At 35.4% G+C, this 14776-nt stretch overlaps 1 protein-coding gene across 4 annotated transcripts in view; it reads left to right on the top strand.

Annotated features, from left to right (window-relative positions):
- EPHA5 (EPH receptor A5) overlaps positions 1-14776 on the top strand; it is a 341956-nt gene that overhangs the window by 311672 nt on the left and 15508 nt on the right. For all 4 annotated transcript variants that reach the window (XM_007446631.1, XM_007446630.1, XM_007446628.1 and 1 more), the window contains 2 exons: positions 543-692; positions 12680-12873. In XM_007446631.1, coding sequence (XP_007446693.1) covers positions 543-692; positions 12680-12873 — 344 coding nt within the window. The remainder of the gene's footprint in view (positions 1-542; positions 693-12679; positions 12874-14776) is intronic.

Here is a 14776-nt window from a genome sequence, read left to right as displayed (position 1 = left end):
CAAAAATATGACAATAGGAAATAAGAGAAATCAAGTCTAAAAGAAATTGCACGGTGTCAGGAGAAAGTCTAAGTTTTTAACACATCTGATTTTCATGCTTGTCTTATTAACTTTTAAACTTCTCATGGTTACATTCAGCAATCAAGACTTTCTATTTACAGTCCCTATATTAAAGGAAAAAAGAACCCTGGGAATTTGAGTCCTTTACTTTCTGTTAGAAAGTCATGAAAGTATACCTTATTGATTTGCCTGACTGCCTGCTTTCCACACTTAAAGCTGCCATCCTGATAGTGTAATTGAGATGTGGGTCCTCTAGGTGTTCCAGTAGTCAAACAGAATTTAAACTAGAAAGCTTCCAGCCAGCCAATTAGTAGTCAGCCTACAAGTGCTTATGGGCTGAGATATGTGAAGAGAGACTGTAAGCTGTCAAACAGATTCACTTAAAAATGCTACATCTCTTTCTAGATCTTTTCAGTGAGGAAGCAGTATCCCTAGATACATTTGAAGTATGTGGGAATTTTTTTCTTCTTTTTCAATTGTAGGGAGGCAAAATTCCAATCAGATGGACTGCCCCAGAAGCTATAGCTTTCCGAAAGTTTACCTCTGCCAGTGATGTCTGGAGCTATGGGATCGTAATGTGGGAGGTTGTGTCTTATGGAGAGAGACCCTACTGGGAGATGACCAACCAAGATGTAAGTATGGAACTACTCCCCCTAAAGTTTGAATTGAAACAGTTCTCTGAGTCAGGAGACTATGTGTGTGTGTGTGTGTGTGTGTGTGTATGTGTGTGTGTGTGTGTGTGTATGTATATAATATATATTTCTGAAAATGACAGTTGCTTAAAAAAGTGAAATACTCTTTGCTTAACCTCTGATCTGTTTTGTTTTTATTAAAATCCTTTATGCAGAAGCTCAAAATAAGTTAGTACAAAGGAAAGCAAGTTACTGTTATATAAAAGCTTGCCAGACAGTCCTAGCAGTACTGTAGTGCTCTGTCACTCATTTTATGTCAGTATCATTTTCAAAAATGAAGAAAGAGCCATCAAAGAATGAATACTGACAGACAAGTTTTTATGACATGCACTTGATAAAGGGAGCTAAAACTTCAAACCAAAAGGATGAATGATATTGATTTAACAGTGGATGCTCTTAGAGGATAAAAAGAAATAATCTGTTTCTTTACATTAAAAAAATGTAGGAAGAATAATATTGTCTATTTAATTTGGGATAAAAACAGATTTTTTTCCCACATGGAGAAATAATTCAGGCTTAGAATAATAGAATCCTGGAATTAAAGAAATCATGAAAGAATCTTCTATTCAAGTTCAGAATGATGCCTGACTACATGGCTCTTTGGTTTTTGACTTTTTAATTTTCCATTGTTACTATTCAATATAGCCCTTTCTATTTTGGATTGCATTGAAATTTGATATTTTTTCTTCAAATAATTATAAAAGCTTTCTTTTATTGAGCCCTTATTATATGCCATACTCTGTTTTGAATGATTTACCAACAAATAGCTCATTACTTCTTTATATAAAAACCAGTATAATGAACAGTCTTAACTAAATACCATGCTGATTTAAAAGATTTATTTTTTTCTCCAATTATTTCTTTCATCCATGCTCTGTAAAATTTCCTGCTCCTATGCCTTCAGGGATTATTAGACAGGTGCTTTAGCTCTCTGGCTGCATTTTGGTGGATCAACAGTACCATGCCAGTAATTGACTCACTTTCAGATATAAAAATCCAAGTCCAATCTAAATCAGAGTCAATCTTATATCCATTTCAAAGTGTTTTCCACAACTGCAGGGCAAGATTGGGAAGGAAGAATTGTCAGATTCTTGCTTTCCTCTCTGCAAGGTCCTTAAAGAGGAGGATGTACTCCAACTGAGATGTCCCAGAGTTCCTTGCGCTTGCCACCTGCTCCCCACTTCACTGTCTCTAATGGTACCTTACACATGTCTGCTTCACCTGAGGAAAGCACATCCTTGTTTGATATTCTTACTAGTTTTCCCTCTTTTAGATAATGTTGCAGACTGCCCCAGCCACCCTGCCTTCTTCAGATTTCCCCAGATGAGAATCCAGGGTCACCCTGTAGCTTTCCCAAGAAATATTTCACAGCATTCTTTTCGGATAGCAATAGTAAATTAGGCTGATGGATTCCCATCTCTCAACAAGCATACTGCAAGGCAGTGAGTCTCCCTTTCTTTTAGTCATCTAAAATTGCTACAACTAGTTTTCTTGTGCCCTGTTCACTTGACCTAGTGAAGGGATGCTGACCTCTGTTTCTCTCAATTTGAGAGAACGTAGTATCTATTGTCTTCAACCTTATGATATTAGGGGCAGGACTATGGCCAAGGTATTGAACTCTTGTCACACATTTAACAACCCATCAGAGAGATATTATTTCTGTCTGGCTGTTAATAAACTGAAACTTAAGAGATTAAATGATCTTCTTAATGCCACAAAAATAATAAAAGTTATACCAGAAATTTCAATCTGGTTCTCCAAAATTTTAATACCTAACCACTACACTGTTTCCAATTGAATCAATGTTTACATCCTCCTTTTCATTTCCAACCAGTGAGCTTAGATCAACCTTCTAATTGAATGTAAAATATTCAATTCAATATATAATGATTATTATGAATTAATCTAGCCTAGACAAAGATGAGACCTATTTGATACTTGCTACTCTCCAGGTAAATGCCGAATGCTAACTTGAGATGTATGGTTTGGCTTCTGACTTCTCTCAAGGCTCATTTCAATGCCATTTTTCCCTTTAGTTTTTGTGAAAGTATTTTATTCTGTAATGCCAGCAAGCCTGCTCCCTTCACTCAAGGAAAACATTTACCCCTTATTTGCCTAGTGTTATAACTCCTTCTCACTTGAGATATTTTGAGTTCTGATTCCATCAGTAGGAATTATTAGTCTTTCCCAACTATGCGTATAATATGTATAGGATTATTACTCACATTATAGGAAATTATGCCTGATATAGCTGTATCTGTCACAAATAAAATGATAGATCAACATAGAACATAATGCTAGGTGAATGCTCATAAGTGTTTCTACTGATCTGGACTGTGCTTACTCATGCTCCTGGGGATTGGCTGATCTATACTAGTAAACCTTGGCTCTGCTCCACACAGCCCTCATCTTCTTTCAGAGACCAGCAGGCTAGCCTAGATATGAGCTCATTTTCCCCATGGCTGAAGGGTGAGAATAAGCCCAGGCTGCAAAATTCCATTGTCCAATCCCATAATCAGAGGATCAGTCCACCCACACTGCTCATTGTGAATGGACAATATAAAGTTATATGGAAAAGGACATAGAAACAAAGAGGTGTGAAGGATTTGGAACAGATATTTTTCCTGATTTCAGCCATTTGAGAGCCTTGATATTTTTTCAGATAACTTTATTTCAAACTATTTAGAAAAATACAAGGAAGTGCTAATATTTTTAGGACATAATAAAAACAAAAACTAATATTTTGGCATTGGGTGGGTTTTCCAAGAATCTAAATGAGGTTTACAGAAAAATGTTACACAGTTAAAGATCTTTCTAAAATGTCTGCCTTTAATAGAAGGTCCAATACATGCTTTGCATTTTCTCAGCAAGTTTACTAGCATTAGTGGCATTTAGTTTCTAGATATGGCATTAAGTTTGGTATACCTCAATTTCCATCAAAATTTGTATCTAAGAAACATGACAGATCTACTGTATTTGAAAATCATGATCACTGAATATTTCTTTTGAAAAAAGATTCTCAGAAATCAAAATAGAAGTACTGATTTGGCGGTTTTGAATGATGTATCCCATCATCTCTACATTCCAGATACTGATTCTAAAAAGGCTTTGCCACCATGAAAATGTTACATTACCAAGACATGTAGAATAATCTAAATCTCTCAGAGGAGACCTTCCACTGTGTCAGGGGGATAGAATGCTGTGGTAGGTTTTTTTTAGTTTTAGGATTGCCTCTGTTATCACAGAGAAAAGCCATAACAACACATAATAAAAATAAACTAAAATGATTAAGATGATTTTAGGTACATATCAGACCATGAACTTTGACTCAAGCTTTGGAAGCTAAGATAACATCCTGTAGTCAGTAGAAGCTTCTTTATTTATAGCAAACATTTTAAATCTCAACATTTTTCAGAACTTAAAATAAAAAACAAAATAAGAAGAGATGTCATTGTATTGCATTTTTATATTTAGTGACAATGTCTTTCTCTTGTATTTATTCGGAAATGTATGAATACATAGTGTATACTAAGCACATAAATTACAAAATGTTTTAAAAACTCAAAATGTTTTAAGTAATCTGTTTTTAAAATTTTTTTTAGGCATTCAGGTTTCTAGTACCATTTCTGTCAGCCTAAATCTTACTTTTAAGGCAGCAAAAACTTTGACTCCAGAAGGATGTGAACTCACTTTGTGCTGGGTTTGCCTTTCTCTTGGTCTTCTAAGGATAATGCTGCCCTTGGTTGCAAGTAATTAGTTTAGGGACTGGTAGGTAACCTCATGGAAATTCTTACCCCTTTGGAAAAAATGAGACATAAAGAAATATCAATACTGCGGTCTAAAATTCCCATACCTTGTTGTTTAAAAACAACTAAAACACAAATCTGAAATTGAAAGAATAGAATCATCTTTGATTCTATAACTCTCAGTCAGTTTTAATGATTATAAAGGGAATGGACTTGAACAGATTTCCAAGATTTCTTTAATCTGGAATTCTATTGATCTAAGATTGATATACAAAGAAAAAGACATACTCAGTACATTTTAAATAGCTATTGGAGACAGAAAAAAAAATCCTAGGAAGAAAATTGGTCTATCTGGAACTATTTCTATGGCATTTGAGATAATTTCCAGGAATATATTATTAAACTCTAGTCACTTTGGGGGAAGCTTCATATCTCATTGGTAACTAAAGGACTCATCTGTGAAATTTTGAGTAAACACCAAGCAACACAGGCACTCACACTCTATATAGAACCTAATTCATCAAAACACACAGCTAATGTTTAAAGGTTCCCTATAAATTTCCTGGCACTCACTTATCCAGCCTACACTTTCACATCTCCTGTTATAAAGAATGCATTACTTCCAAAATAGCTCATTTTAATTCTGGGTATTAATTTTTTTCTTATGGTGCAAGAAATCTGATTCCGTGAGGTAATATCCATACCTGTCCCAAATTATTTTCTTGGGAGGTAATTATTTCTCATTTCAATCGTGTGACTCAGCACCAGGATAGAAAGACCGCATATCTGCATGCCAGAGAGACTTAAATGTGAATCTTTCCACTGCCACTTGTTACTTATGTGAACATGGGCAATAGTTAACCTTCTGGAATGTCACCTATTTCACCTGTAAAATGTGTATATGATTTCTATTTTGCAAATATGTGTTAAAAATGAATGTAGATAATATACATACAATTTGCATCTTAGTACCTATGATACCAATGAGCCTGGGCTAGTCTAGATCCTTCAAGAAGTCTATGCCTGGGCTTCCCTGGTGGCGGTGGTTGAGAGAGTCCACCTGCTGATGCAGGGGACACGGGTTCGTGCCCCGGTCCGGGAAGATCCCACATGCCGCGGAGTGGCTTGGCCTGTGAGCCATGGCCGCCGAGCTTGCGCGTCCGGAGCCTGTGCTCCGCGACGGGAGAGGCCATAACAGTGAGAGGCCTGCGTACCAAAAAAAAAAAAAAAAGAAGCCTATGCCATGAGGAAATTACATACACATTATTATTATTAAAGGGAATTGCTTGTAAGGACAAACATGAAGGGATGACAGGAAGCTGGGAGAGATGTCAAACTGTGATACAAATCTGACCCCAGGTAGAGTAGAGATCAAAGGAAAGATGATTGGAGGCAAGCATCTGAGGCTGAAGTGCACTTCTAAGAGAGGTTGCCAAGGCCGCCAAGGAGTCCTCAAGCCAGCATTGCCTGTTATAGGAGTCTCATAGGAATGTGCCTATCTTATCACTACCATATTCTGTAATTGACTGGGAGTAACCTATGTAAAGCATGGCCTTGGTGTAAATGTGATGATGGATTTTAGAGATTTTAGGGTTAAGGACTGTAGATCAATTTCCATCCCTGCAGGTGAAGATATGAGAGACAGATTCTCGAGATTGCTATGCTCCACCCCTTTTGCAACACAGAGCAACTTTTCCACACAGGTTCAGGAAGCATCTGTTCCATGGTTCTGTGGGGTTTTCTTTCTGAAGGGAAATTCAGCAGAGGCAGGTTATGGACTGAAATGCAGCCTCTGTAGCTTCAGCTGATCTCAGGACTTCATCTGGTCCTTAGCCTCTCCCTCCTCCACTATCCATTCTGACTTCCCATCACCAACAACTTGGCAGATCATCATGGCTTAACTGGTAGACAGAATCAATCCTTCACTCTTGGGGGCTGGCACTTTCTGGCCACAGCTGTTATAAAGGGGTAACAAGAGAGCCCCTTAGAGTATTACCTGGATTCCACACAAATTTCTCCCCAACCCAACTGTGTGAAAACAGCTCAGATACCTCCTGCTGTTCAGTATCAATAACCTTGGCCATCGTGGTGACTCACCTTCTCTTGTGCTTGTACCTGGGCACAAGTAGTCCAAAGTGCCTGGTGACAGCTATAACCATTTGTCACCTGGCAAGAGTTACTGGGAATGAAGCACAATATAAAAGTTTCTGAGTTAATTGATTTAATACATAAATTGTATCCTGAATAATGACACCTACCCCTATCAAAGTGTTGCCTCCATGTTGGTGCTTCAGCTGTGCCTTTAAAAGGCCTTCCAGCATTCTGTGAGGCTAGCCACTTCTGGATGATGAACTATGTGTATTGGTTGCTGGAACCAGCACATATCAGCTGGTGAATTTTCAGAACATTTCTACCTGAATGAGATTATGTTGGTAGCTTGCAGTTGACATGGAGCGAGTATTTATATCAGATAAGTGAGAAAATGTTATAAATCTGTTTTCCCTGCAAGAAGAGCCAGTCGTTAAATATTTAGGAGCACATCACTAAGTATGTGATTAGCTCACACATCCTTCACTATGAGGTGGATATTCTAGTTAGGGCATATGCTCGGTGGGAGTCCATGTTTGTGGATCAAACATTCCAACCTTATAATGCTAGCTGAGGCTCTGTGGGTAAAAGCAAAACAGAATGGGTATATGTATCTGAAAAATTAGCCCATGACCCTTGCATGATGGAAAGGGCCCAATAGAGTCACCACCCACTGAAGAGTGCCTTATTAGGTGCTCAATGTTGGGTTTTATGTATTGGAAGGAAAGGCAGCATTCTTTAAATTGTGTTCAGACTATTGATTTACATGTCAATGCCAAGAAAATGCATCGCTTATGATAATATTTCAGATATAGAAATCTGAAATGATGCCAGATTGTCTGTAAAAATTCTGGTTGTCTTTTTATTTTTTTTCTCTTTTCTTTCGTTCATCTCAACCACCTCAATTAACAAAGGTAATTGTAATAACAAAGTCAATTGAGATTATGACTCATTGGCCATGCATTATAAATTGTATGGTAAAATGAACAGCCTAAATAGCACTTTGGCAGATTTTCAGCATTTCACAAACCACCAGAGTACTAATGCCATTCATTTCTACCCCAAGCTATGAAAGGAACAATAGGTAAAAATGAAAAAAAAAATCACTTCAAAATGTCTAAATATAAAATCTAAAATTATAGCTCTAAATCTATTTTAAATATAAATTCTAAACATTAATTTAGAATTAAATTCAATGACCTAATTACTGGGCCAAGTTCTAAGTTAACTTAGAGACAGAGTATTATATTTATATATAAAAATTTAGCTGAAAATAAAGTTAAGTAATATATTCTGGAAATAATTTCTCAGATCAAATAACTTACTAATTCCTTTAAAACTAAGGAATTGGTTTAATTTATTCATTTCATAATCACATATAAGACTAGCTGCTCAGTGAAGGAAAGACAATATTTTTTTTAAATAGCTAAAGAAAAATAATAGACATAATTGGTATCAGCTTTGGCAAAAAGCACATTATAAAATATATCATGTTTTAAGTAAATAAGAATGACTGTTTTCACTGCATAGTTAAATATTTCATGATATAAAATATACTAAGACATTTAATTTTGGTATATATATGTTATTAAGGTAATACCACCATCCTTATTCACAATGGGAAGTCTTATAATAAGCAAATTAATAAATAAATGAGCTTCCATTAATATATGAGTGCAAATAGTACTTTTAATTTTTGCTATTCAGTTATTTGATCACTAGTGATAATTTCTCAAAATCGATTTAGCATTTTTTTCTTTTGTAAATTTTTGATTAGTACCTATTTCTTATTTATTTGTTGTTTTATTTTATTGTTTTATTATTTTATGTCTCAATATGCATGAGATTTTAATACATTAGATATGTTAACCATGTGTTATAGTTTTTGTAATATTTTCTACGAACACTATCACATAGTTATTGCCTTTTTTTTTAACATCTTTATTGGAGTATAATTGCATAACAATGGTGTGTTAGTTTCTGCTTTATAGCAAAGTGAATCAGTTATACATATACATATGTTCCCATATCTCTTCCCTCTTGCATCTCCCTCCCTCCCACCCTCCCTATCCTACCCCTCTAGGTGATCACAAAGCACGAAACTAATCTCCCTGTGCTATACAGCTGCTTCCCACTAGCTATCTATTTTACGTTTGGTAGTGTATATATGTCCATGCCACTCTCTCACTTTGTCACAGCTTACCCTTCCCCTCTCCCAATATCCTCAAGTCCATTCTCTAGTAGGTCTGTCTTTATTCCCGTCTTGCCCCTAGGTTGCTCATGACCATTTTTTTTTCTTAGATTCCATATATATGTGTTAGCATACGGTATTTGTTTTTCTCTTTCTGACTTACTTCACTCTGTATGACAGACTCTAGGTCCATCCACCTCACTACAAATAACTCAATTTCATTTCTTTTCATGGCTGAGTAATATTCCATTGTATATATATGCCACATCTTCTTTATCCATTCATCTGTCAGTTGACACTTAGGTTGCTTCCATGTCCATGTTCATTGTAAATAGAGCTGCAATGAACATTTTGGTACATGACTCTTACTGAATTATGTTTTTTTCAGGGTATATGTCCAGTAGTGGGATTTCTGGGTCGTATGGTAGTTCTATTTTTAGTTTTTTAAGGAACCTCTATACTGTTTTCCATAGTGGCTGTATCAATTTACATTCCCACCAACAGTGCAAGAGGGTTCCCTTTTCTCCACACCCTCTGCAGCATTTATTGTTTCTAGATATTTTGAGGATGGCCATTTTGACCAGTGTGAGATGATATCTCATTGCAGTTTTGATTTGCATTTCTCTAGTGATTAATGATGTTGAGCATTCTTTCATGTGGTCGTTGGCAATCTGTACATCTTCTTTGGAGAATTGTCTATATAGGTCTTCTGCCCATTTTTAGATTGGGTTGTTTGCTTTTTTTGATATTGAGCTGCATGAGCTGCTTGTAAATTTTGGAGATTAATCCCTTGTCAGTTGCTTCACTTGCAAATATTTTCTCCCATTCTGACGTTTGTCTTTTGGTCTTGTTTATGGTTTCCTTTGCTGTGCAAAAGCTTTGAAGTTTCATTAGGTCTCATTTGTTTATTTTTGTTTTTATTTCCATTTCTCTAGGAGATGGGTCAAAAAGGATCTTGCTGTGACTGATGTCATAGAGTGTTCTGCCTATGTTTTCCTCTAAGAGTTTGATGGTGTCTGGCCTTACATTTAGGTCTTTAATCCATTTTGAGTAAATTTTTGTGTATGGTTTTAGGGAGTGTTCTAATTTCATTCTTTTACATGTAGCGTCCAGTTTTCCCAGCACCACTTACTGAAAAGGCTGTCTTTTCTCCATTGTATATTCTTGCCTCCTTTATCAAAGATAAGGTGACTATATGTGCATGGGCTTATCTCTGGGCTTTCTATCCTGTTCCATTGATCTATATTTCTGTTTGTGTGCCAGTACCATACTGTCTTGATTACTGTAGCTTTGCAGTATAGTCTGAAGTCTGGGAGCCTGATTCCTCCAGCTCCATTTTTTTTTCTCAAGATTGCTTTGACTATTCGTGGTCTTTTGTGTTTCCATACAAATTGTAAAATGTTTTGTTCTAGTTCTGTGAAAAATGCCAGTGGTAATTTGATAGGGATTGTATTGAATCTGTAGATTGCTTTGGATAGTAGAGCCATTTTCACAATGTTGATTCTTCCAATCCAAGAATGTGGTATATCTCTCCATCTATTTGTATCACCTTTAATTTCCTTCATCAGTGTCTTATAATTTTCTGCATACAGTACTTTTGTCTCCTTAGGTAGGTTCATTCCTAGATATTTTATTCTTTTTGTTACAATGGTAAATGGGAGTGTTTTCTTAATTTCAATTTCAGATTTTTCATCATTAGTGTATAAGAATGCCAGAGATTTCTGTGCATTAATTTTATATCCTGCTACTTTACCAAATTCATTGATTAGCTCTAGTAGTTTTCTGGTAGCAGGATATAAAATTAATGCACAGAAATCTCTGGCATTCTTGGTGTAGGATTCTCTGTGTATAGTATCATGTCATCTGCAAACAGTGACAGTTTTACTTCTTCTTTTCCAATTTGGATTCCCTTTATTTCTTTTTCTTCTCTGATTGCTGTGGCTAAAACTTCTAAAACTATGTTGAATAATAGTGGTGAGAGTGGGCAACCTTGTCTTGTTCCTGATCTTAGTGGAAATGGGTTCAGTTTTTCACCATTGAGAATGTTGTTGGCTGTGGGTTTGTCATGTATGGCCTTTATTATGTTGAGGAAAGTTCCCTCTATACCTTTTAACTTTTGAGGGGCATGGACATATATATACACACTACCAAATGTAAAATAGAGAGCCAGTGGGAAGCAGCAGCATAGCACAGGGAGATCAGCTCAGTGCTTTGTGACCACCTAGAGGGGTGGGATAGGGAGGGTGGGAGGGAGACGCAAGAGGGAGGAGATATGGGCATGTATGTATATGTATAGCAGATTCACTTTGTTAAAAAGCAGAAACTAACACACCATTGTAAAGCAATTATACCCCAATAAAGATGTTAAGAAAATAAAATTAAATCATAATAATAAAAATGTATTGTTTTTGAGTCAACTAAAATGGTAGATGACTCCCAGGTATTTTGTTCATAGTCATTCAGTTATTTATTGAGCATTTATTTTTAAAGTCCTTGAGTACTTTTTATTTCTCTGCCCAAACTTAACTATTGGTGCTTCTCAGGAACCTTTATTTCATGCCCTTCCCGGGGAGATATAAACTCTACCCTACTTCAAGCTGTGACCAAGCGTTGATGACCCTCACATTTATTATCAGCTCAAATATCTCCTGTACTGCAGACAGATTCCTGTAGATTGCCATCTGTGGTTCCCTACTCACCTCAAATAAAACAAGCCCCAAATTATACCTGTCAGCATTTCCCACCCCCATGAATGTGCTAACCGAAAATTAATCACAACAACCATCCGGTGTGAAAGACTTGAACTTGTTTTCTCTCAAATACTTTCTCTACTCTCACCTCTACTCTTATGTTATAAATGTCTCCGAAATCTCTCCATCTGCCACTACTTTTGTTCAGATGCCATTTCCTTTATCATTGAGAGACTGGTTTCTCTACAATCTTTCAAAATTATCTTGGTAAAAATTCTATTCTAATCATCGTATTTTTTCCATTTGTCAGATCAAATCTAAAGTGCTTGTTGAAAAATATAATTAAGCTTAATCATTAAGAAATTATTCAAATAGGATTTTGAGAAATATGCTCATTATTATTGGTTTGGGGTATCATTTAAATATTAAAATTTTAATAATTGTATAAAAGTTGTATTATTATGTTCAGTAGCATAGACAGAACTCTCTGGAATTAGACATTTTGATGACAGCAGAAACATTAAGAATGTTTTTGATAAAACAATCTCACAATTAGACTGATACTCATATGTGTGGCTGCATTTAAAATCAATTATGTTTGTAATGCCTGTACTACTAAACAGTCATTCCAAATTCCTGACAGAAATCAGTAAATGATAATAAACAGCCAGACCTTGACATTATTAAATGATACATAAGACATTTATGCTAATTTAGCCTTTGACTTATCCATCATTTGCCATCCAAAAGTCTCTTTAGAAGTAAAATTGCAGTTCTATTACTTTAAAAAATGTGGTTCTACACATAATTTTTCATTAAAAAGACATTAACTTTTCAGAGAGGCCACTAGAAAAGTTAATCTCTATTTGATTCCAGAATGCGAGGATAAATAAAAGATGAACTGTTTATTTTTATGTCAATTAATTTTACAAATCACCCTACACCAAGATTTTAGGTAAAGATGATTACCATTTATTTTCTTTATCATATGTGAGGAAAGCCTATCTTTTTTTATATTGTGCGATAGCATATTTTTTCTTTGTTATATTTTGCAGCAAATGGAATAATCAAGGATGTTAGAGACAATTATGCTGCTTGTTACTGCAAGAGTAAGAGTAAGAAAGGATGCAAACTGAACAGTAGGAAATTTCTCAAGCTATTCTGTACTAAATTTGTGGCTTTGGGGGACCGGTTCTGTTTCACTTTACACAGGTGATTAAAGCTGTAGAGGAAGGCTACCGTCTGCCAAGCCCCATGGACTGTCCTGCTGCTCTCTACCAATTAATGCTGGATTGCTGGCAGAAAGACCGAAATAGCAGGCCCAAGTTTGATGAAATCGTCAACATGTTGGACAAGCTGATCCGTAACCCAAGTAGCTTGAAGACGCTGGTTAATGCATCGAGCAGGTACAAGGCCAGTCTGGAGAGGTTTTTCTGAATATTGCTAATTCAGATTGATGCCACAAATATCAAGTTAATGAAATTATTTGTGTACACATGCTAGCCTATGAACCTATATTACACTAATTTATTTGGATATGGTTTTTGCATAATGTTATTCTTTTATAACGATTGAAATATAAATGATTAAATTATACTTTAAAACACCTGTACCTAATCTAATAGTCTAACCTACCAGTTTCAGATAAATGTTAATTATAGCCAGATTCAGGTAGCATTTTTAAAAATCCCCAAATATGTGTATTTTCAGGTGCTTTGGACCCCACATAGGTTTGGATGGGGGGAAATAAGATTATAAGATGATGGGGGAAAGCCAATTAAGCACTGGTATAATTTTAAACAGGAGATATATAACAACAATTACTCTTTGATTTCCTTAGAATAGATTTCACCACCTGTCATATTTTATGAACATCAACAACTCCTTTTCCTTACCTAGTTGAGTACAGATATTTGGATAATTATTTCCTGTGTAGTATGAACAGGACTTAAAAATAATAAATGAGTAATCTTGTGGAAAAAATTTGTGTGAGCAAACGAGCATTTTTTAAACTTTTCTGAATGCATATGAATGCATTTAAATAATGTTACATTATATAAAGCATTCTTACCTCTTTTACCTGAAAAATTACAAAATTATCCTCTCAAAAAATAAATCAGTTTGATTCTGTACTAGAAAATTTACCCAATTGTTATTTTCACTATATATAAGGCAGTTGTCTATCTCCACAAGAAAAGGTATCCTGCTGGTAACTGAATTGGCTGCCCATAGTATGAACTAAATGAGAAACAATTTGTTGATAAAGTTACATAAGTTCTATGATTCTGGTATAACATTTGTTTACTAGGCAAAAAGTTATTTTTAAATACAAATGAGGAATGAATCTTCAAACTCTGTTCAGGCATCGTTAACTTTCTATGGTAGCAACTGGAGAATGCATCTTAGAGATCATTCCTTATGTTGTTTCCGAAATAACTGCTTTTAAATTGTTTATTGTCATCTAAAATATCGTGTTTCTCTCATCTACTTGTTTGAGTTATGTTAAGTTGTCACAAATGGATATAAGGAAAGGAAATCATAAAAATATATTTTTATGTTCTAAATTGTATTAATTTATATCAGCATCATCATTATAGCTTGAGAGCAGCTTTAAAATCTCCAAAGAACTTTCATATTTCCTTGTATGTATTATGTAGAATTCAGCTTGCTAAGTTTCATTTAAATAGATTTAGCTTAAGACTATACAGTTGGCCCTCTGTATGTGCAGATGTGGAGAGCCGACTGTACTACACCATTTTATATAAGGGACTTGAGCATCCATAGTTTGGGGTATCCATGGGGTGGAGGGCAGGGTCCTGGAACCAATCCCCTGCAGATACTGGGGGAGGACTGTATCTTTCACTACTCTCATCTTTATTCAGTCATCTACAAATCCTGGTTCTAGAAGGTGTTAGTTCCTGATTCACTGTCTCTTTCTCTCTATCCCAACCCATGTCACAAAACTAGGTGATTTGAGTAACCATGTAGATGATATTCAAATATCTCTCAATACTTGAAATTTTCCCCTTCAATGACTTTGGTCTCTAGCCCACCTTGAACTCTTTTTCAAAGTCATATTCTAGACCTTGCTATTACCAAAAATTGCAACTCTCCTATAATCTCAACTTCGAGATTCTATTCTCCATTCTATCTTCAACAAACCTTTTTTTTTTTTTTCTTTTTTTTTTTTTAACATCTTTATTGGGGTATAATTGCTTTACAATGGTGTGTTAGTTTCTGCTTTATAACAGAGTGAGTCAGTTATACATATACATATGTTCCCATATCTCTTCCCTCTTTGTCTCCCTC

Source organism: Lipotes vexillifer, unplaced genomic scaffold (assembly GCF_000442215.2).
Source record: "Lipotes vexillifer unplaced genomic scaffold, Lipotes_vexillifer_v1.1 scaffold175, whole genome shotgun sequence".
Lineage (NCBI taxonomy): Eukaryota > Metazoa > Chordata > Mammalia > Artiodactyla > Lipotidae > Lipotes > Lipotes vexillifer.
Note: the sequence above shows the minus strand (reverse complement) of the source record. Positions and strands in the feature narration are given on the sequence as shown.